Source organism: Neomonachus schauinslandi, chromosome 16 (genome assembly GCF_002201575.2).
Source record: "Neomonachus schauinslandi chromosome 16, ASM220157v2, whole genome shotgun sequence".
NCBI lineage: Eukaryota > Metazoa > Chordata > Mammalia > Carnivora > Phocidae > Neomonachus > Neomonachus schauinslandi.
In genome coordinates, this window is record NC_058418.1 from 42156569 (window position 1) to 42178583 (window position 22015).

General features: G+C 44.8%; 1 protein-coding gene across 1 annotated transcript in view; it reads left to right on the forward strand.

The window, feature by feature from the left end:
* CDH1 (cadherin 1) overlaps positions 1-22015 on the forward strand; it is an 83156-nt gene that overhangs the window by 54928 nt on the left and 6213 nt on the right. Inside the window, 13 exon segments of the mRNA XM_021705734.2 lie at positions 540-757; positions 6831-6974; positions 7104-7259; positions 8020-8164; positions 9912-10087; positions 10349-10453; positions 10455-10478; positions 12688-12870; positions 14094-14338; positions 15594-15739; positions 18274-18498; positions 18814-19044; positions 21881-22011. Of these exon segments, the coding sequence (XP_021561409.1) occupies positions 540-757; positions 6831-6974; positions 7104-7259; positions 8020-8164; positions 9912-10087; positions 10349-10453; positions 10455-10478; positions 12688-12870; positions 14094-14338; positions 15594-15739; positions 18274-18498; positions 18814-19044; positions 21881-22011 (2129 nt within the window).

Sequence of the window (22015 nt, forward strand, 5' to 3'; positions counted from 1 at the left end):
ATCTTGGTGGTCTGTTTTCATATTGTCAAGAGCCAGCTGAAGGAGAGGCCCTTTTTTGGCTTTTGAAAAGAAGTTACTTTATAGACAGGTTAGTGTTTGCACTTTACAAGTAGATAAGAAAAAGAGACCACAATTAACAGTCCCCCTAGAATGCTGAAGCACATAATAATATGGATTACGTTGCCATCTTTCAGTTCTGGCTTGTTTTGCTTGTGCCAGTTTTGTGTGAGTCAGGCTTTTGGTGGGTGAACCAAGGTTTTTGTTTTTTTTTTTTTTAAGATTTTATTTATTTGAGAGAGCGCGCGCACAAGAGAGAGAGAGCACAAGCAGGTGAAGGGCAGAGGGAGAAGCAGATTCCCTCCTGAACAGGGAGCCCGAATGCGGGGCTCGATCTCGGGACTCTGGGATCATGACCCGATCCAAAGGCAGACGCCCAACAACTGAGCCACCCAGGCGCGCCCAAGTTCACTTTGGGGAGAAGGAATGCTCTTGTTTCGAATCTGCCGCATTTCCTAATCACTGTGATTTATGCCCTGCAGTGAATTTTGAAGGATGTACCGGTCAACCAAGGACAGCCTATGTTGCTGATGATACACGATTCAAAGTGAGCACAGATGGTGTGCTTACAGTCAAGCGGCCTCTCCAACTTCATAAACCGGAGATGAGTTTTCTGGTCCATGCCTGGGACTCCAGCCGCAGGAAGCTCTCCACCAGAGTCATACTGAAGGCAGCCGAGCACCACCACCACCACCGTCATGTATGTTGGAGTGCTTTCTTGAAAGTTCACTGTTGTTTTAAGTCTGTTGCCTAATCTGAGTTCTCTCCCCTTGGCACCTTTCACATTTGGGGCTGGATAGTTTTTTGTTGTTACTGTTGTTGTTGTTGTGATGTTTAGCATCCTCCCTGGCTTTAGCCCGCTAGGCAGATACCAGGAGCACTCTCCTAGTCGTCACAACCAAAAATGTGTCCAGACATAGCCAATGCCGACTGGTGGGGGAGGGGGGTGTTGCGGAATCACCTAGTTGAGAACCATTGGTCTAACTGAACTAATTCTTGCGGGGAATTTTTTTGTGTTTGGGTGGGGAGGGATCCTGTGGAATGATGGCAGAGTGTTAATATCTTTATTTCTGTCGGTAATAAAGAATAGTGAGTAAGAGCGTGGACGCTGTCTGGGATTGAATCATAGTCCTACCACTCGATACCTGAGTAGCTGTGGGAGAGTTCATTTAAGGAATTTCAAGCAGAGAGAGGTTACCTCTAATGTCGAGAAAATAATGACTGCATGAATTAATACGTGTGAAATGCTGCAACTGTGTTAGGCGTGCAGTAAGTACTCAGCAATTGTTAATTGTCTTCTTGGAGGAAGAATGAACAAGAGATCAGTTCTCTGATCATTTTATTTTACTCTTTTTATTATTTTTTTTAATTTAAAATTTAGTTAGTTAACATATTTTTCTATTTCCACCCCCCACCCCCTGTTTTATTTTACTCTTTGTGTTTCTAGTGGGGGGAGGGTCTTGGGATGGGAGAAGAATCAATGGGAAGCTTTTGTTCCGTTGGACTGTAATCTGCGCAAGATACTTCCCCATTGTATTCTTAGTGCCTGGCCCACAGTTTGGCACACACCAGGAGCCCTATAAATATTGAATGGACAGATGGGTGAATTGGCCATGAATGAAAGGATATATGTCTGCCCAGTTCTTGGCAAGAATGTTTCTGGGTATTGTTACCCAAGCCAGACACCATTGCTAGTTTCTAAACTGTTCCCATGGTGCTTCCTACCAAAATGTCTCTCTGGAGGCCGTTCTAGTCGTATCCTGGTACTGCCTTAAAAATAAGAAACATGTTGGAAGTACCAAGGTCTTTCAGGCTGTCTCCTGTTTTTCTGCCCAAAGATTGTTGAGTTGCAGGAACTTAATAGTCCTGATAGATCTATTCTTTTCCCCCTGGTGTAATTGGATAGACCAGAAAAATGAAGAACGTAATAGAAGTGTGTTAACATAACTTCCTGACTCAAGTCTCCAACTGATTCCATCGTTCATGTAAGTTCAGCATGGTGAGTTCTTGCTGGACAATTGTGTGTGGAAGGCTCTTATGACCAAAAGACAAGATTTGAGCTTGGTTTTTCAAACTTTTCCTCCCTACTTCTGCCAGTTTTGCCTCTGCCTTCATTTTTGTTGTATCATGATTAAGTTTAAACACATAGTATTAAAAAAAAAAAAACCACATAGTATAGACATAGTATAGAAAACTGTGAATGACAGTGCTTTATGCAAAAGAGTATTTCTCTGTCAAGTTAAAGATACTCAAGGGGAAGTTGTAGTTAGTATGGAGACCCCACAGTCATTAGGAGCCCAGGTTACTCCTTTCCTTTCTATTCTGCTATCCTCAGCACATGGCTTCCATCCTCAGGGGTACCTCATGATCCAAAATGGCTGCTGGAGTTCTAGTCATCAAATCTTCATTCTAGACGATAAGGAGAAAGGGAGAAAGCACAAAAATGCATCACTCAGTTGTATGCCTGCCTTTTTAAAGAAGCCTTTGTGGAATTCTTTTCAAAAAAATTGAATCTTTACACATAACATGTGGCTTGAATTTAGAACCCTGGGATCTAGAGTCACATGCTCTTGTAACTGAGCCAGCCAGGCGCCCCCTTTGTGGAATTCTTTCTTTTTTTTTTTTTTAATTCATTTATTTGACAGATAGCAAGAGAGCACACACGTGGAGCAGCAGGCAGAGGGCGAGGGAGAAGCAGACTCCTCGTGGAGCAGGGAGCCTGATGCGGGGCTCAATCTCAGGACCCTGGGATCATGACCCGAGCTGAAGGCAGTTGCTTAGCTAACTGAGCCACCCAGGTGCCCCCACCCCCACCCCCCTTTGTGGAATTCTTAAGCAAATAATGCTTGTATCTCACTGGTTGGAACTTGATGTCATGGCCATACCTACTTATGAGTGCAGTATAGAAAATGTACTCTTTTACTTGAACACAGTGCTGGATACAAAACTGATATATATGGAGAGAGACAGATACAGTTACTTATTATTATTATTTTTTTAAATTTTTAAGTAAGAAAGGAAGAATGGATACTTTGCCATAGCTGGTTTGAGGTTCACTTTGGTTTGTTTCTGGTTCAAGAGACCCTGTGGGCCCTGCATTAGGAGAAAGGGGATGGGGGGCCTGGCTGGCTCAGTCGGAGCATGCAACTCTTAATCTTGGGGTTATAAATTCAAATGCCATGTTGGGTGTAGAAATTACTTTAAAATCTTAAGAAAAAGAGAGAGAAAGGGTGACAATCCCACTTCTCCTTTAATTCATATAAAAATAGATCTTATGTGTATCAAAATATCATGCTATGCACCGTGTGTGTGTGTGTGTAATGTATACACACACACACACAATTTTTATTTGTCAGTTATACTTTTAACTTTCCAGTGTTTAATCTTTGGGTAGATTTTCTCAGTCTGGTATCATTTTTTTCTGAGGGATGAATACCATGCTCAGTATGTTTAGGCATGGTTCCCTTTGACATCACATAAAGATATTGATGTTCTCTTAGCAGTGTTCATAATTTCTTTATTATTGTTCTCTGAAAATATTCTGCAATTCTGATGTCAACAAGATGTGCTCTTTGTCTTCCTCTTCATTGTGGCAAATGAATCTGGATTCATTCACTGATGCTATGCTGTTCACTCACCATGGCTGTGCAAGGCGGTCCTATTTAATAGGCTTAGGGTACATTGGCGGACAGTCATTTGAAGACTTTGTTCCTGTGCTGTATCTAATCCCAAACTCACCTCCATTAGCTTGATGTTTGCCATCCTGTCTAACCATCATCATTATCATTTTTTGAGCATTTATGTGTTTCAGGCACTATTCTAAGTGCTTTATTTGCAATACTAGTATCTCATTTAATCCTTCCAATATTATCACCATTTTAAAATCATAGGGAACTGTGGGACAGAGAAAAATAATCTCCCCAAGAGGAGGAAGTGCCATAGTGAGGATTCACAGCTAGACAACCGGTTCTGCAGCTTGCCCTTGGCTCATGAGGGACTAGTTTTCTAGAATATTAATAATCCAATGATGCAGAGAGAGAGAGTGTGTGTGTGTGTGTGTGTGTGTGTGAGTGTGTGTGTGTGTGAGTGTGTGTATGTGTAACCAATATGCAGGAATGCAATACTGGGAAGGATTCTGTAATGATACCTTGTCTTATGTCCATCTTGTGCATTTTTTATAATTTATATTACATATTTATTAAGGCAAGGAACTATATAGAAAAAAAAATTTGTTCTGCTTAAGGCATACTTGGGAATAAACTATTGTACAAATTATTGCACATCTGAAACCACAGTGCATAACAGACGGTCTGCATAAAAATGTTAAGCAAACCAGGTGTATTTACCTGACTTAGGTCTTAAATGTAGATCGGAAGACAAAAATAGATTTTCCTTGTCAAAGTATGAAGCAGTTTGAGAACTTTGGCTTCCGCATTTGGTACCTTTAGAACCAAGACTCACCAAGCACCATCGTTTAGGTTATTAAAAACCCATTTCCTGTACCTGAATTTCTTCCTCTTCTTCTAATATCATAATAATGGGTTTTAGAAATCTTTTTTTTTCTTTTTAACACTAATTAAAAATTTTTTTTTTTTATTTGCGAGAGCGAGAATGGGAGAGAGTACACGAGAGGGGGGAGGGTCAGAGGGAGAAGCAGGCTCCTCGCTGAGCAGGGAGCCCGATGCGGGACTCGATCCCGGGACTCCAGGATCATGACCTGAGCCGAAGGCAGTTGCTTAACCAACTGAGCCACCCAGGCGCCCCATAATAATGGGTTTTAGAAGGCAAAGAGAATAAAAGGTGATCTTTATACTTATATTGCATCGAAACACAGTTTAAGGGAATTCTGGTCTTCCCCACCCCCCAACTCATGGTTCTAATTTATACCCTGATAGCCACACCTTCCAGTCACCCCCCTTGGTATTTTGTAAGTCCAGGAATATTCAAGTTGGATTTAGCATTGGAATGACAGAAGATCCAGTCACAGACCCCATGGGTTCTTTGATTTGTCTTCTGGTTTCCTTGTGTCTCCTGATTATCCATTCACAAGTTGGGTTGTTGGGAACTTGACCATGATTATAGTGCTTTCCGGCTGGGTTCCTCCCCTTACCGCTCCCCCCCCCGCCCCTGGGGTGGGGCATTTGGGGAGACAGTGTGAAAGGTAAAAAATAAAATAAAATGAACACTGACTTCTCTTCTGGCAGGGTGGGTCATATCCATTGTTTTGGGCTTTAAAAGTGTCTCTTCATGGGGCGCCTGGGTGGCTCAGATGGTTAAGTGTCTGCCTTCGGCTCAGGTCATGATCCCAGGGTCCTGGGATCGAGCCCCGCATCGGGCTCCCTGCTCCTTGGGAGCCTGCTTCTCCCTCTGCCTCTCTCTCTCTCTCTCATGAATAAATAAATAAATAAAATTAAAAAAATAAAAAATAAAAAAATAAAAAAAAGTGTCTCTTCACGTGTAAGGCGAGGTGGTCCGACCTGGAGAAGGCCCGGTGGCACTTCTGGCATTGGAGGGGGTGCGATGCCTGGTGTGTTTTGCCCTAGGGCCTGGTCAGTTGGTCGGGGCGGGTGCATTTCCATCCGTAGCCGTCCCAGTCACGGTGGTAGGGCTTCTCACCTGTGTGGGTTCGCAGTTGTACCTTGAGGTGAGGACTCTTCGTGTAGGTTTTGCTGCAGCCCACATAATCACAAGTGTTTGTGGCTGTCCTTTTCCAGGGCCACGACCTTCTCCCCCTCTTTGGTTTGGCATGCAGGAACCAGGGGGCATGAGCTCTTAGTAATGGAGTGGTGGGACCTGTGGCTGCATCTGATCTGGCCAAGAGGATGGGTAGTTGGCCCCGGGGGGCAGGTGGGGGGGGGGGTGTAGGACCTGCTGGTCTCTGCTCCTCTGGCAACCAGGGTCGGTATAGTCCTGCAGGGGAGCTGCCGCCCCAGGTGGAAGTCCTGAGCCTGGCCGCATTTTAGGCATTTTGAATCAAATCTGAAAAGCCTGGAAATAGTGCTTGAATCGCCTTTGGCAAGCAGTGATCAGTGATTATGTGGGGAGTTGGGGATGGAACTGTCCTCTAGAACCTTCATGTATTACCGCTAATCACTTTAAAGCACTTAAACAATTTGGAGGGTATTTTTCTTCCATCTTCCACTATCTTATTTCCCTGTGTGTGCATAAAGTTATCTTTATCACACATGAAAACCGTTCAATACAAATCTCAAAGGGTGTTTTTGGTCCCCATCCCAACAGCTTCTGTTAGAACAAATGGAAACCAAAAAGATAAAGTGACACAATGAGATTAAAGAATTTGTATTGATCACAAAGTAGTTCTTAGTACCAATTCCTAAAGCTTAACTCATCTTGGCTGAGAGCTCCACTTCGGGGACCTAAGCCCCTAGGAAAAACATAAAAGAAAATTGAAACGCTTGCATATCCTGTTGTTGAATAAGCTCATATTAAATTATCAGGGTGTAATGTTCTATTAAAAATGACAGGTATAATATATTTAGGCTTGAAATAATTGGCAAAATAATATTTAACCCTCAAATGTGTAATTGTGTATACATAATGATTACTTGAACTCTGGACATTAGAAGGATCAGAAGGGAACACCATCTTCATTATATGGCAGAGAAGTTCATTGGGTTGTGTTTTGTTATTAAATTAAAACCATTGCCTGGTCCCAAGAAGGCTGGAGATGCTGGCTGGTTAGGTGGGACTGTTTGGTCTGTATTATCTATCCTGAATTATCTGATTTTGTTCTTTATCTCCTTTCCTTTTAGGACGCTCTCTCTGAAACCCAGACAGAAGTCCTCACGTTTCCCAACTCCCAGCATGGTCTCAGAAGACAGAAGAGAGACTGGGTTATCCCTCCTATCAGCTGCCCAGAAAATGAGAAAGGCCCATTTCCTAAAAATCTGGTTCAGGTAGAGAAGGAAGTTTTCTATTTCTCTGGGAGCAGTTTGGCAGAGAAGGACCTAGACCAAAAAAGGGGGGAAAGCCCCAATGTCAGGATCCTTCCTTGATAATTCTATTTGTTTCTGTGTGGTCTTCAGATCAAATCTAACAGAGACAAAGAAATCAAGGTTTTCTACAGCATCACTGGCCAAGGAGCTGACACACCTCCTGTTGGTGTGTTTGTTATTGAAAGAGAAACAGGATGGCTGAAGGTGACAGAGCCTCTGGATAGAGAACAAATTGCCAAGTACATTGTGAGTATCTCTCAGAAGCATGCTAATAGGGGGTTATCTCCTTCCAAAATTTTTTGGTCAACCCATGTTGGATCCCTAGATCAGATGCTCTGGACATGTGAGGCTCAATTGGATACCTCTACACCTGTTGACAAGGGGAGATGACAGGAGAGTCTGGAAAAATGGGGGAGGGGTGTTGATTTTTTTTCCCATTGGGAATGAAGAAAGGAGAAACCTTAGGATCATACATGAGTTTAGACCCAAGATAACAACTTACTCTTGGGGCTGAAAGTCCCTGACCCAAAGGAAGAGGCCATTTATGATGTTGGGGAGCAAAAGCTGTTCCTGGGCCTTGGTAGCAGTGTGAGCTTGCAGAGCTGGGGGCACGGGGGGTAATGCATTGAGGCCAATGCAAAAAAATCTGGGAGAGACACTCGACTAGAACAGCCAGAGGAAATTTTACCCTGCTGGGAATAAGAATGTTTTAGGCCTCTGCTCTTATCTCTTAGGCCTGGCTCCCCAGCCCTCCTGTGGGAAACGGGAGCTCTGACCTGGTGGGTGTGTTCTGCAGCCTATGAGTCTTTACATATCATGACCTCAACCAGTGTCATGACCCCTGAAGCAGCAGCACATGTGTGAGAAAAGTTCTCTGCGGGGGGTGTCCATCCTTGGGTCTTGGAGAGTGGGAGGGAGTGGAGGCCAGCTGGAGTTCTAGTCACATGACTTCTCGCATTTCTTCCTCCTTGTTGGGGCCCAAGTAACCCTCACTTGGCTGTTTCAGCTCTACTCTCACGCCGTGTCTTCTAATGGGAATGCAGTGGAAGACCCAATGGAGATCGTGATCACGGTGACGGATCAGAATGACAACAAGCCCGAGTTCACCCAGCAGGTCTTCGAAGGATCTGTCATGGAAGGTGCTCTTCCAGGTATGGCCAGTCTCGAGGAGCTGAACACCCAGAAGGACACTTAGATTCCTTGGACCTCAAAGTGTTAGGGCTTGTGTTTGGGGTCAGGTCCTTCGTAGGAACAGAACTTCTTTGGAAGCCAATGAGAAAGAGAGAGAGAGAGAGAGTGTGTAAAACATCCATTCTACAGAAATGTGTATTATAAAATAGGAGTCCTGGAATCAAGCCCCGCATCAGGCTTCCTGCTCAGCGGGGAGCCTACTTCTCCCTCTCCCTCTGCTGCTCCCCCTGCTTGTGCTCTCTTCTCGCTCTGTCAGATAAATAAGTAATAAGTAAAGTAAATCAATAAATAATCTTTAAAAAAAAAGCAGTTTAAGAGGGGTGCCTGGGTGGCTCAGTCAGTAGAGCATGCGACTCTTGATCTTGGGGCTGTGGGTTTAAGCCCCACATTGCGCATAGAGCTCACCACCACCCCCCCCCACCTCTCAAAAAGGAGCAGTTTAAGAACCTTCCCTGATTAAGAAACAGACCTTTGCCATTCCTGAACACATTCTTTTCTCTTCCCTGTAAATGTAGCCACTGCCCTGACTTTGGCAATCATTCCTTGCTTTCCTTTATCTTGTTCATCATGTGTATATTTACCCCTCAGTAATATCCGGTTTTTTTGCATGTTTTCAAACTTTGTATATGTGGAATCACACTTAACATGTATTTCTGTGGTGTGCTTCTCTCATTCAGCTTTATGTACATAAAGTTATTCATGTTGGTGCCCGCAGCAGCCCAAGGTCATTCATTCATTCTCATTGCTGCATCATATTCAATATTTTTATATTTATATAAAGCACTTTATTCCTCTGTTGATGGAAAATGAGTTTGTTTCAGTTTCTTCTTATTAGAAGTAGTGTTCTCAGAACATTTTTTAATATATTACCTGATGCGTACACAGAAGGCTTTCTCTAGGGTGTATATCCATAAGAGCAGCTGGCTCGGTTATATAGGGTATGTTCCTGTTCAGTGTGACTACCTGGTGACAGACTGTTTTCCAAAGTGGTTGAACCACTTAACGCTCCCACCAGGAATCAATATCCTAGAATTGTTAAGACGTTTTAGCTTTGTTGATTGTGCAGTTGTATCTCCGTACAATTTTAAGTGGCCTTTCCCTGATTTGTCAGTGGGCTAATAAACATTTTCTATGTTTGCTGGCCATCTGGGTTTCTTCTTTATGACTTGTCTCTCCAAGTCCTTTGCTCCTTTTTCCCTTGGGCTATTTGTCCTTTTCCCGTGGAGCCGTAGGAATTGTGTCGATGTTGTGGGCACTGGTCCTTTGACAGTCACAGGTACTGTAAGTATTCTCTGCCACCTTGAAGGCTGTGATCGCAAATGACCATTCTCTGTGATGAAGCTGTGCCTGAGAAGCCAGTTGTGAATATTGGTGGGATTTTTTTCCTCTTTTCCACCTCATTCACTCAGGATGCGAGACAAGGCACAGTGTTTCAGTTTATTTATTCTCCATCCTCCTCAGCTCCAGCCACCATCCAAAATTGTTGGAAAAGCCAAGTCCTTGGAATACTGCTCATGGGGTGGAATGCTTTCTTCCTCCCCTACCATTTTGGTAAAAATTTTGGGAATTAGAGAATGGAGGAGCCATAACATGGTACCATTTCCCGGGGCTCCTTCTTTAACACTCTGGACAGAATTGATCTGAGCCGTGTTGACCAGAATCCAAAGTGCAGCTTAACTGAATCTTTCCCTCCCTCGGCACTTGCAGGCACCTCCGTGATGCAGGTAACAGCCACAGATGCAGACGACGATGAGAACACCTACAACGCTGCCATTGCTTACCGCATCGTCACCCAAGACCCCCTCCTGCCTAGCAGCATGATGTTCACTATCAACAAGGACACAGGAGTCATCAGCGTGCTCACCACCGGGCTGGACCGGGAGGTCAGGGGTGAAGAGGGTCTTGAGGGGGTTGAGGGCAAATAGACATCAGCTAAATCACATGGACAATGCAAAACTCTGCGGAGGTCAGTTGCCACTTACTATGTTTATGGTCTGAGCTTTGCATCTAAACAGCTCTCTAGAGGTTTTGTACCTAGAAAGCAGGCTGGCATTGAAGCAAATGATCAAGTAAACTGTTTCCATGTTCTGGGCTGGGCTTGATGTGGCTGTTGGTCCTGACTCAAATGTGTTTGATCTCTGCAGACTATTCCCACGTACACCCTGGTGGTTGAGGCTGCTGACCTGCAAGGTGAAGGCTTGAGTACAACCGCAACAGCTGTGATCACAGTCACTGACATCAACGATAACCCCCCCCATCTTCAAACCCACCACGGTAACTCTGCAACCCCCTGGACGGTTTCCAAAGAAAGGGCCTCCGTTGTTGTGCAACTGCTCATGGGTGAACGCTTTGAAAACTTGCCCCATACTACTGAGCTTTAAGAAGCAAGCCAGTTGGGATGGCAATCTTCTCTGTCCTCCTCAGCGCAGGCCCTGCTGAGACAGGTTTGCAGAGTTGCAAATGGCACCTGTGGGCGCCTGGCGGGCTCAGTCCGTGGAGCATGCGCCTCTTGATCTTGGGGTTGTGAGCCCCACGTTGGGTGCAGAGATGAGTGGGGTTTTTTTGTTTTTGTTTTGTTTTTTTTTAAGGCACCTTTTGAACTCATGTCCCCATTTTGTACATCTTGGTAGCAAATCTTACCAGGTTTTGTTTATTCACTGAACAAATACTTTCTAAGTTTGTAACACAGGAATTGTGTTACACACTGGAGATATTATCACAATAAGACAAAGATTCTGTTCTCAGTGGAGTTGATAGTCTAGCTAGGGAGATGTTTGACAACCTGTACAAATTATTGTGTACAATTACATTAAATGAAGATGAGGAGAAGGTATTAAAAGCCACACGAAAGAACTCTAAATCTTAATATGTTAGTTGGAAATAAGCTCAGTGGTTAGTAACAGAGATTTGACTCCTGTGCCTTAAACAAATAGGGTAAACTTTCTCTTGCGTCACAAAAAACCTAGAGCTAGAGTATCTACACTGTTAATGGAACCTCCTTAGTCTTGCTGTCCCACCATCACTGGTGCATGGCTTCTATCCTCAGTGGCCCCTTATGGCCCCAGATGGCTGCCAGAGCTCCAGCTATTTCTCTGCTTCATTCAGGAAGGATGCAAGGGCATGGGGAGCAAAAGGCATTGCTGCTAAGTCAAGGCCTCTTACTTCTGTGCAGACCCATCCCACAAGTTTCCTTAACCTCTTATTAGCAACTGCTGTCTTAGAGGATGACTGGAAATAAAATATTTTGCTTGGACACATTGTTGCCCCCAACAATATAGTTCGTGAAGAAGGGGCGAGTAGTTATTTACTAGGCAATTAGCCGTGTCTGCCACCCTGACGCAGATATTTTGAGTCCAAGAAGGCGTCACAAAGCCCGTAACATTTATAGTAAGATGTGAAAGGCCTTGTCTGAGGAAAGCATCAGCACTCTAGAGGCCAGTAGGAAGCCTGGGCTTTGGGTGAACGCGCTAATCTCTGCATAGAGACTTCTTCCAGCCTGCTCCTCTAGCCCAGCCATTCCTGCCGCAGACCAGCTGCCCCCACAGCCCATGGCCTTCTATCCTGCCCATTTTTTCTGCCTAATGGGCTTCTGTGCAATTTGTAGTTTTTCTATAAACTGACCCTTGTATTAGTAGAGCCTTTAGGAGATTTTTGTTCGAAACCAAGGACCTCCCTTCAGCTCAGAACAGGTTTTTCCCTCGATTCCAACCCAAAGTTTTACGTACCTTTCTAGTCTACTCAATAAATTTGTGGATGGCTTTACCTCCTTCAGTATTCTACATTCTTAGTCCTCTGTTCACTTTATGTCTCAAGAAATGGTGAAATGTACATCAGTCTAATAAAATATGAAATAACCATGATAAAAAAATAAGACTTGAAAGGAGGTTGTCAAATGTGGGACAGGGGACAGTGGAAGAGTGTTCTAGGCAGAGGGATCACCATATGCAAAATGCCCTGAATCAATAAAAAGTTTTCAAGAACTGAAAAACAGTCTGTGTAGTGAAGCAAAGGAGGTTGGGTCCTACAGGACCTTGTAGATGGAGGTAAGAATTTTAGAATTTATCCTGAGTGCAAGGGCATGTCATTGGGTTTTAAGCAGAGGACTATACTGACCAGACTTTTGTTTTATGAAAATCACTGGTACCACTGGGAATGATGGAAGAGGAGGGGAGTAGTAGATAAGCCACAGTGTCTTGAGTTTGATTAAGATCACAGTCAGCAACTGGGCCAGAGTGTTTTGAGGGGCCCAGGTAGCCAGGTCCTTAAAAAGCCAGCTCAGGTAGTCTTGAAGGATGATGCACCTTGAGTAGTGTTGGCTGCTCCCCCAACAGGAAATAGGGGCTCCAATGGTGGAATGGGTACTTCCTCCAAGACTCTCCTTGAATCTTGGACTCAGAAAGGATTTCTTTAGCCTTCACGGACCTGGCTCATCTGTTAGGTGTCAGGATGTCATAAGTGACCCATCTTCTCCTTTGCTCTGTAGTACCAGGGGCGGGTGCCTGAGAACAAGGCTAACGTTGTAATCACCGTACTCAAAGTGACTGATGACGATGTCCCCAATACCCCAGCATGGCAGGCCGTGTACACCATATTGAACAATAACAATGAGCAATTTGTCGTCACCACAGACCCAGTAACCAACGATGGCATTTTGAAAACAGCTAAGGTTTGTATGGTGCCTGGCAAGATGCAGAAACCGACAGCTAGCTGCCCACTCCCTTGTCCCTTGATGTCTTCTAAGAAGTAGATTAGCATGGCATTGGTGGGCTAGGGGTGGGCAGCTTTCCCAGGTTCTGGTGGGCCATTTGGGGTTTGCAGCAACTCTTCAGGCACATGTGAGAAGCTCCTACGCAGCCTCTTGAAATTGAGGAGAAAGTACCATCTGTTTTAAAAGGCTTTCTCCCTGAAACATTTGCCCCATATCCATTTTGCAAATGAGAGGAAAAATGGCTTACTGGTCTCTGCCATTTTGCTGGATTATTTTAGAAGTGGGACAAATGACTTTTTGAAAGATGTCTTGGAAACCTGAAAACTAAGAAGTTGGGTGATTTCTTTGTCGAAGTCACAGTTAGCGGATCCCTGGATTAGCCCCCAAACTTAGACTTCCTTATTGAGCAAGTGAGCAAAACCATCCATCCTTGCATCACTTACTACATAACCTTATCTCCCACCGAATATTGGATGTCAACATTTTCTATGCTACCAACAGAAGAAAGAAGCCAGTAAAATGAGCCCCTACTGTACACAAAGTCCCTCATAAAAGTTCCCAGTTTATTCCTTACAGCAACTCTATGAAGCAGTTCCTTTTCCTATGTATTTGGGTGTGGAAACAGACCCAGAAGTTAATTTGCCTGGACCACACAGCTAGGAAATGGCTCACCTGGGCTTTGACCTTATTGTTGGCTGATTCTGAACTTCATGTTGTCACTAAACTTAATTGAGATCAGTGAGGTCAGAAGCAGGGTCTTCTGTCCATCTGCTGTCACATGGACAACACGTCACATAGGATATCAACATTCTTACTGGTCTTGGATAATAAATGACTTAAGGTACTAGCGTTTGTTCACTGGGTTTTGCTGTTTGAGGCTTCACATATGTAGTTCATTTTTATCCTTCTGCTAGGGTTCTCGTCTTAAATATGGTTGCATGTTAGCTTTTGAAAAACATCCACGGCCAGGCCCCACCCTCAGAGATTATTGTTTGCTGGGTTAGGGTGCAGGCCTTCATTTTCTTCAGAACTTCTCAAGTTACTTCTTCCTAACACAGCTAGATTGGAGAACCATGAAGATATTGCTGATCAACAACAATAGTTAAGGATGTAATCTTTTTTTTTCTTTTTAACACTAACATAAAATATATTTTTTAACTCCTTTCTTTTTTGCTCCTAAGGGCTTGGATTTCGAGGCCAAGCAGCAGTATATTCTGTACGTGACCGTGGTGAATGTAGCGCCGTTTGAGGTCATTCTCTCCACCTCCACAGCCACCGTCACTGTGGACGTGGAGGATGTGAATGAAGCCCCCGTCTTTGTGCCTTGTCCAAAGACAGTGGAAATACCTGAAGACTTTGGCGTGGGCCTGGAAATCACATCCTACACTGCCACGGATCCAGATAGTTTTATGGAACAGAGGATAACGTAAGTATGAGGATTTTTCAACAGTCTTGCAGCAGCTGGGTGCGTGTGTGTGTGTGTATAAAATATTTAGTTCATAGCATTTTATCATTGTGCAAGACCCTTCTCTTGTTTGGCTCCCCCCCCCACATTCCCCACATCTTTTCCATTTCTTCTGTAGCCAGCCATTTTATATTTACTGTGCTTTCCTCTCTTCAAGTTCATGCAGTGAGGCAGGAATGTGGTTTTAATTGACATACATGGTGTGTTGTAAGTAGCTCACTATTTTCTGTCCTTTTAAACTGGAAGGCGCCTTTATATATATATATTTTATTTATTTATTTATTAGAGAATGAGAGACAGCATGAGAGGGAGGAGGGTCAGAGGGAGAAGCAGACTCCCTGCCGAGCAGGGAGCCCGATGCGGGACTCGATCCCGGGACTCCAGGATCATGACCCGAGCCGAAGGCAGTTGCTTAACCAACTGAGCTACCCAGGCGCCCTGGAAGGCGCCTTTATAGTCTAAATTATACCCACACATGTTGAAAACACATGGGCAAACCAACAGGAACACCCCGCGACCATGTATGACAAATAATGTCCTTCATCTTTTGAGGGCTGGGTTTGACTAGGGAAAAACAAGTAGAGCAGAAATCCCAACGTGACGCGCGTGTCTTGTTAGTAATAGTGTGATTTCCAGGGGTAACAGGGCTCGGCCAATGTGCCCGCTTCCTCTTCTCAGAGAGGTTCTGACCTCTTAACATCTACTCTAGAGGAAACTGTAACTGAACTATTTAGGGGCACCTGGGTGGCTCAGTCGTTAGGCGTCTGCCTTCGGCTCAGGTCGTGATCCCAGGGTCCTGGGATCGAGCCCCACATTGGGCTCCCTGCTCTGCAGGAAGCCTGCTTCTCCCTCTCCCGCTCCCCCTGCTTGTGTTCCGTCTCTCGCTGTGTCTCTCTCTCGGTCAAAAAAAAAAAAAAAAAAGAAACGACTTTAAATATGTGCCATATATTAAATAATAGTATGGATATCAAAGTTATATTTCCTGAAATTAAATTATCATTATCTAAGAAAATGCCTCTGTTCTTAGGGGATAACACGCTGAAGTATTTCTGAGTAAAAGAACATGGTGTCTGCAACTTATGCTTAAAGGGTTGAAGGGGACATGGATGGTCATACTTTGCTGTAGATGTGATCAGTCAACAAAGAGGAACCTTAGCCTTCTTCAGCTATGTGCTGTTTGCTGTACTATTCTAAGCCAGAGCTTGTGCCTTTTCAGGTATCGGATTTGGAGGGATGCTGCCAACTGGCTGGAGATTAATCCAGAATCTGGTGCCATTTTCACTCGGGCTGAGCTGGACAGAGAGGACATGGAGCATGTGAAGAACAGCACGTACGAGGCCCTCATTGTAGCCATTGATACGGGTAAGGGTGCCCTTAGTTAGTATGTGACCTTTGCTATCTCACCTGTCTGGCTAGCAGGCTTCGTTGCCCCCTACCCTTCTTTGAGAGGCAAGAGTTCATTCTTTTTCTGGTATTCTTAAACAAAAGCGTGCGATTTTCGGAAGTACAAGTAATTAGGTCAAGCAGAAGCTCTTTATACCTGAACCGACTCCTTCCCCACAGGAGCCAGACTGCCTGGGTCTAGATCTTCAGGCTAAAGCTTATGTCCCTCAGTTCCTCTGTCTGACAAAATGATAATGCCCCATCTGGATTTTGAATGAGTTCATTTATGTAAAAGTGCCCTAGAAGAGTGCCTGCTCTACAACGACTATCATAATTTTTATCCTCATCATTAGTAGTGAAATATGGCTCCTTCCAGACTGTTTTCATGTATTTGAATACATTTATATGCATATAGAAATAGAGTTTATTATAAAGCCACTGTCTAGTTTACAGCCTGGTATTGTTTTTATAATAAAAATCATTATCTTATACATGTTGATTTAAATTTAAGTTTTAATTTATTTGCTATTTATTATTTATAATATGTCTTAAAGACACAGATCTACTTTGGCACCTTAAAATCTACCTCTTCGTAATAAAATAATGTTATCTGGATATAGCATACTTGAATTGCTCGCATTAAAGAACACCGGGGTGGTGTCCACCTGTTCGTTATTGCCATGAGTTTGATAAGGAAACATCCTTGTCCATGGCTCTATGTGCAAGTATTTCCCTTGGCTGGATATTTAGAAACAGAATTACTGTTAGAGACTGCTCGCTTCCTGGGCTCGTGATGGATTCTATTTCCCTCGCTAACTCTCCAGCTTCCTGAGGTAGTAATTTCAGGCTTGACAATCTAGAAAACACAGCAAGGCAGGTAAGGCCATGATGGGGCTGGACAGGTGGCCCTCCATCGCATTGTGATGGTGCTGGGGAAGGATGAGCCTGGCCTCTTCAGTTAGAATCTGAAGCCTGCTCCTGGATCTGTATTTAGGAGTTAGCAGGTTAAAAGCAGAGAGCGAGGTAAGTAAGGCCGTGATGGGGTCCCATTCGCAGAATGCTTTTGTCTGAAGGGAAAAGCTAGCCCATGGCTTCAGCCGCACTGGCCAGCTGCTGCATGGAAACTCTCCAGCTTGGCCTGGAAGTAAGTGGAGGAAATGGCTCCTGAATGTGCCTTGGCAAACTTTCTGTGAAGGAAGGGCCAGGGAGTAAGTATTTTAGTGTCTTCGGGCCATGTGATCTTGATGGCCTTTGCAGCCTAGAAGCAGCCATAGACGATCTGTAAAGGGGGAATGAGCACAGCTGCCTTCCTCATTTGCCTGGAAGGCCTTAGTTTGCCGACCCCTGACCTGATAATCATGGCTCACGTGTGATGGTGCTGAATGATTCCTTTAAGTGTTCCTTTGTGCATGACTCAGTACTTCTTAATGGAAGGTCTAAGAAGAAGGAGAATGAGGTTTCGTAGAAAATCTGTTAGCTTCTTTTTTATTTTATTTTATTTGCATTTTTTTTTTAAGATTTTATTTATTTGACCCAGAGAGAGAGAGAGAGAGAGAGCGAGCGTGCACAAGCAGGGGGAGTGGCAGGCAGAGGCAGAGGGAGAAGCAGGCTCCCCACAGAGCAGGGGGAGCCCGACGAGGGACTTGATCCCAGGACCCCGGGATCCTGACCTGAGCTGAAGGCAGTCGCCTAACCAACTGAGCCACCCAGGCGCCCTGTTAGCTTCTTTTTTATTTTATTTATTTTTATTTTTATTTATTTTTAAAGATTTTATTTATTTATTTGAGAGAGCGAGAATGAGAGAGAGTACATGAGAGGGGGGAGGGTCAGAGGGAGAAGCAGGCTCCTCGCTGAGCAGGGAGCCCGATGCGGGACTCAATCCCGGGACTCCAGGATCATGACCTGAGCCGAAGACAGTCGCTTAACCAACTGAGCCACCCAGGCGCCCAAAGTTCAGCCCTTTGATAATGACCTTCAAGCCATAGAAGTTCTGAAAAGGGAGAATTGGTGGGGGGGGGCAATGAGGAATTCTTGGAGTGGTTAAAATTTAATGGGTTCAGGGGCGCATGGGTGACTCAGTTGGTTAAACAACTGCCTTTGGCTCAGGTTATGATCCCAGGGTCCTGGCATCGAGCCCCGCATCGGGTTCCTTGCTCAGCAGGGAGCCTGCTTCTCCCTCTCCCGCAGCCTCTCCTCCAGCTTGTGTGCTCTCTCTCTCTGTCAAATGAATAAATAAATAAAAACTTAAAAAAAAAAATTTAATGGGTGCATAAAGGTATGTGTAGAAGAGGGAAGGAGGTGTCCTTGGTGTGAGGGTAATTTGAGTAATTGTTGTCGAAGCAGGAAATAAGCATATCAGAGAGCAGCCAGATCTGAAGTGAACATGCCCAGTGATGGGGAGAGCTGATGGCTCCCTGAAGAGCCAAGCCAAGATTGGAATTTGGTCTGATGGGAATCAGTAGAGCTTCCTGAGTGTTCTTGAGCTGTGGCATTTCCTATGTATTTTTTCTTAGGTTCTCCAGTTGCTACTGGAACGGGAACCCTTCTCCTCATCCTCTCTGATGTGAATGACAATGGCCCCATACCAGAACCTCGAAATATGGACTTCTGTCAGAAGAATCCACAGCCTCGTGTCATCAACATCATTGATCCAGATCTGCCCCCCAACACATCTCCCTTTACAGCAGAACTAACACACGGGGCAAGTGTCAACTGGACCATTGAGTACAATGACCAAGGTGGGAACTGGAGTCTTACTTCAGAAACATTGCTCTGACTCCATGCTTTCCCTGCTCCTGTCCTCCTCCCTTCTGAAATTCCCTTTTCCACTTCCACGTGTCACCACTTTTGTTTGTTGTGCGTTCATTTGCCCCTTCTACATTTGAGGCATTCCACCAAATTCCCTTTCCATTCCTGGTATCTGACTCTGCAATGTACTGCCCAGTAATATACGACCCAAGCAGCTCCAATTTTCTTGACCCTAATAATTTTATTCTAGAATGAGGTTTTTTCCCTCCCCTTGTCTCATCATTTATTTTTGTTGCTTCCTCCAGCCCATGAATCTCTCATTTTGAAGCCAAAGAAAACCTTAGAGTTGGGTGACTACAAAATAAATCTCAAGCTCACGGATAACCAGAACAAGGACCAGGTGACCACCCTAGATGTGTTCGTGTGTGACTGCGAAGGGGTCGTCAACAGCTGCAAGAGGATGGCGCCCTACACCGAAGCAGGCTTGCAGGTTCCCGCCATTCTGGGCATTCTTGGAGGAATCCTCGCTTTACTAAGTACGTACGCCTGGCAAGCGGTTCAGCCTTTGGCTTCTAAAATGGGGGAGCTTTATCCCTTACTGAACAGTTCAGAGAGAAGTTGGCCAAGACTGGAAGGCAGCCCTGTTTCATGAGATCAACAGGAACCCAGTCTTCCATTTAGTTGTTCTTTCAATCCCTCAGGGTAGTGCTTCTCATGCTCAAGTACATACAAATCACCTGCATGAGGATTCTGAGCTGGTTATCTGGTGAGTCTGGGGTGGGGGCCTCAGATTCCATGTTTGTAACCAGCTACCCAGGTGGTGCAGATGTTGCAGGTCCTTGGACCAACTTGGAGCAGCAAGGCCTTGGGGTCCTTTCCTCATCAGCATGGTCTGAGCTGTCCCGCTCACCACCACCACTTCTGCTTCCACATTCTACATTCCATCCTGGAGAAGGGATGACAGAGAAAGTGGAAAGCACGTGTCTGGAGATGACACAAATCACCTTCATTCCCATCCCACTGGCCCAAACACAGCCACACCTAGAATTTCCCACTTGAACTGGATGGCCATGTGCCCATTTAAACCTCGGCAGAGGATGGGGGTGGCGTGTAGGGTGAACAGTGAGTATTCAGTGGCTAAAAGGACGGGGGGGAAAGGATACTGGGGGGGGGCTATGGCAGTTCTACCATAGTCCTTCAAACTGGTATCCACTGAGACCACCTAGAGATTGGTCCCTAGGGTTGACACAGATGCTGTGATGGTTTCTAAAAGCTTGTGATGGCAAGTTCGTTAGAAAAATTTCAAAGATGGTTTATAAATTAAGGGCTGGAAGGGGTAGTCCAGGTCATGAATGCCTTTGTGATCAGACGAGGGGGATGTGAGTTGACCCTCAAGGAAGGTGTAGGATGGTTGGGACAGAGGCTGGTGGCATCCAGATGGTCAGAGGGGCATTTGTGAGGGTTCCCACGCTAGTGAAGGCACAGAGAGGAAGGCTCGATTGGACTGGGGAGGGCAAAGAGGAGGCCAGCGTGGCTGGAGTAGAAGAAAGTTCTTGGACCAGTGGCCTCACTCGGGTTTCAGTTTAGACTCAACACAGATGTTCTTAATCCCGCTGCTTTCTGCTTCAGCAGATTCATTCGCTCCCGCCCTCTTCTGATTGTGTCCCCTCAAAGCTGAGAAGGAAGGAGAGTGTGTTGTTCAGAATTCAGTGAGCTTTCTGGACCTCTGTTCCTCAGGGTTCACCTGGCTTAATTGCCTCTGTGGGGTGAGGTGAATTCACCTTCCTCTGCCATCATCATGGCTGGGGTCATGCAAGCCCTGCCTGCCCCCTTCCTTCCTGCTCCACTTAGATTTGACTGGGCCAGTCAGCTTTGGGGACAGCAGTTACTAACTAGTACTTTCATTCTAAGGAAAATATTAAAGATTGTCGTTACACTTAAAACAATTGACTTTTGAGTAATAGCCTTCCCTCAGTGTGTTTGGGATACATTTTATTAGGCACAGAGGACAAGAGCAGAACTGCAGAATGTTCAAATGTGGAACCGTATTGAAAACGGGAGCAATGCCAGCATTCAGACTTGCAACTTCTTCTTCCTTTTGGGCAAGCGTAGAACTTACACTTCCAAAGATTACACTAGAAAAATGCCAGGATATGAAGGTTTTCATGTAGACCCTCGATATTTGGTTGCTTGCTTTGTGCCAGGCTTTATGGGGATCCCACTGGGAATACTGAGGTTGTGGTACAGTGTTGGGGCAGTACTTCCTGAAGTGATAACAGTATCTATTTTGGTTACTTTCCTTTAAGTGACATTTAAGTAATGTTTGATAAATAGTATCTTCTTGGAAATGATAACCTGCTTTTAGTTGCTCAAAGCCCCATGTGGATGGTGACTATCTGCATCTTACATGGTCTTAAGTACTGTATCCTCGGTGCTAAGACAGGTTTTGGCCCACTGAGCAAGTGCTTAGTGTTCCTGTTTATGAATCGTGGTCAAGGAAGTTAAATTGTTCATCTGAATAAGGTCCTGGAATCTTGATGATTTCAGAAACAATAGGGAGGTTGGGTACTTGTAAGAAATCTTTTCCCCAAGTCTGTGCAACCTCTTGTTTCAAAGAAGTACTGCTTCAGTAGGGTGTCCTTTAGAGAAACTTGGCCACAAGCACCTATTTAAAAAAAATACTAAATCATAATTTTTTCAGTCACAATAAATAGTTTAAAGATTTTTAACAGTTAATTATTAATCTTCTATATCCTAGAAATATCCCAAGATCAGATGAAAACTTCGGAAATTAAACATATTTTAGAGCTTGCTTATGTGATTTTTATCTTAAGAGAAAATAAAGTATTACCAGGCTGTTGAATGGTCTGTGTCCCATTCCTTGGAACTGATTAAAAATAATACGCATCTGTCCATCACATTTAGGCTGACCCAGCCCTGCTCACAAACCTTCGGTGGTTCTAGTTCAGAAACAAAGCCAAAGTCCTTCAGTAGTCGCCATGTCCCTGCCACCCTTCTGAACCCCTGTTTACTTCCTCCCTCGCTCACCATGCTGACGTAGCCTCTCCTTAGTCATGCCCATCGTGCTCCTGCCTCAGGGCCTTTGTCCCTAATTTCCTCTGCCTGGAGCATTTTAGCTCAGATTCTGGGAAATGACTGACTGGTTTAAGTCCAATTAGAGACCACACTTGAGTTCCCATGTACTTGTCCAGGATGTTACACTGCACATACTAACTTCAGGTCTGTGAGCGTCTGTGTGCGCTTTGTCTGGCAGCCATCTGCCCGGTAGGCAGGGCTGTGGTGCTCTGTGAGAGCTGCTTTTTATGGCCTTCTTGACCAGTGGCTCCCCTCGTTCTCTCTCCCCCACCCCAGTCCTGATTCTGCTGCTTCTGCTGTTTGTTCGGAGGAGAGGGGTGGTCAAAGAGCCCTTACTACCCCCAGAAGATGACACCCGGGACAACGTTTACTATTATGATGAAGAAGGAGGCGGAGAAGAGGATCAGGTAT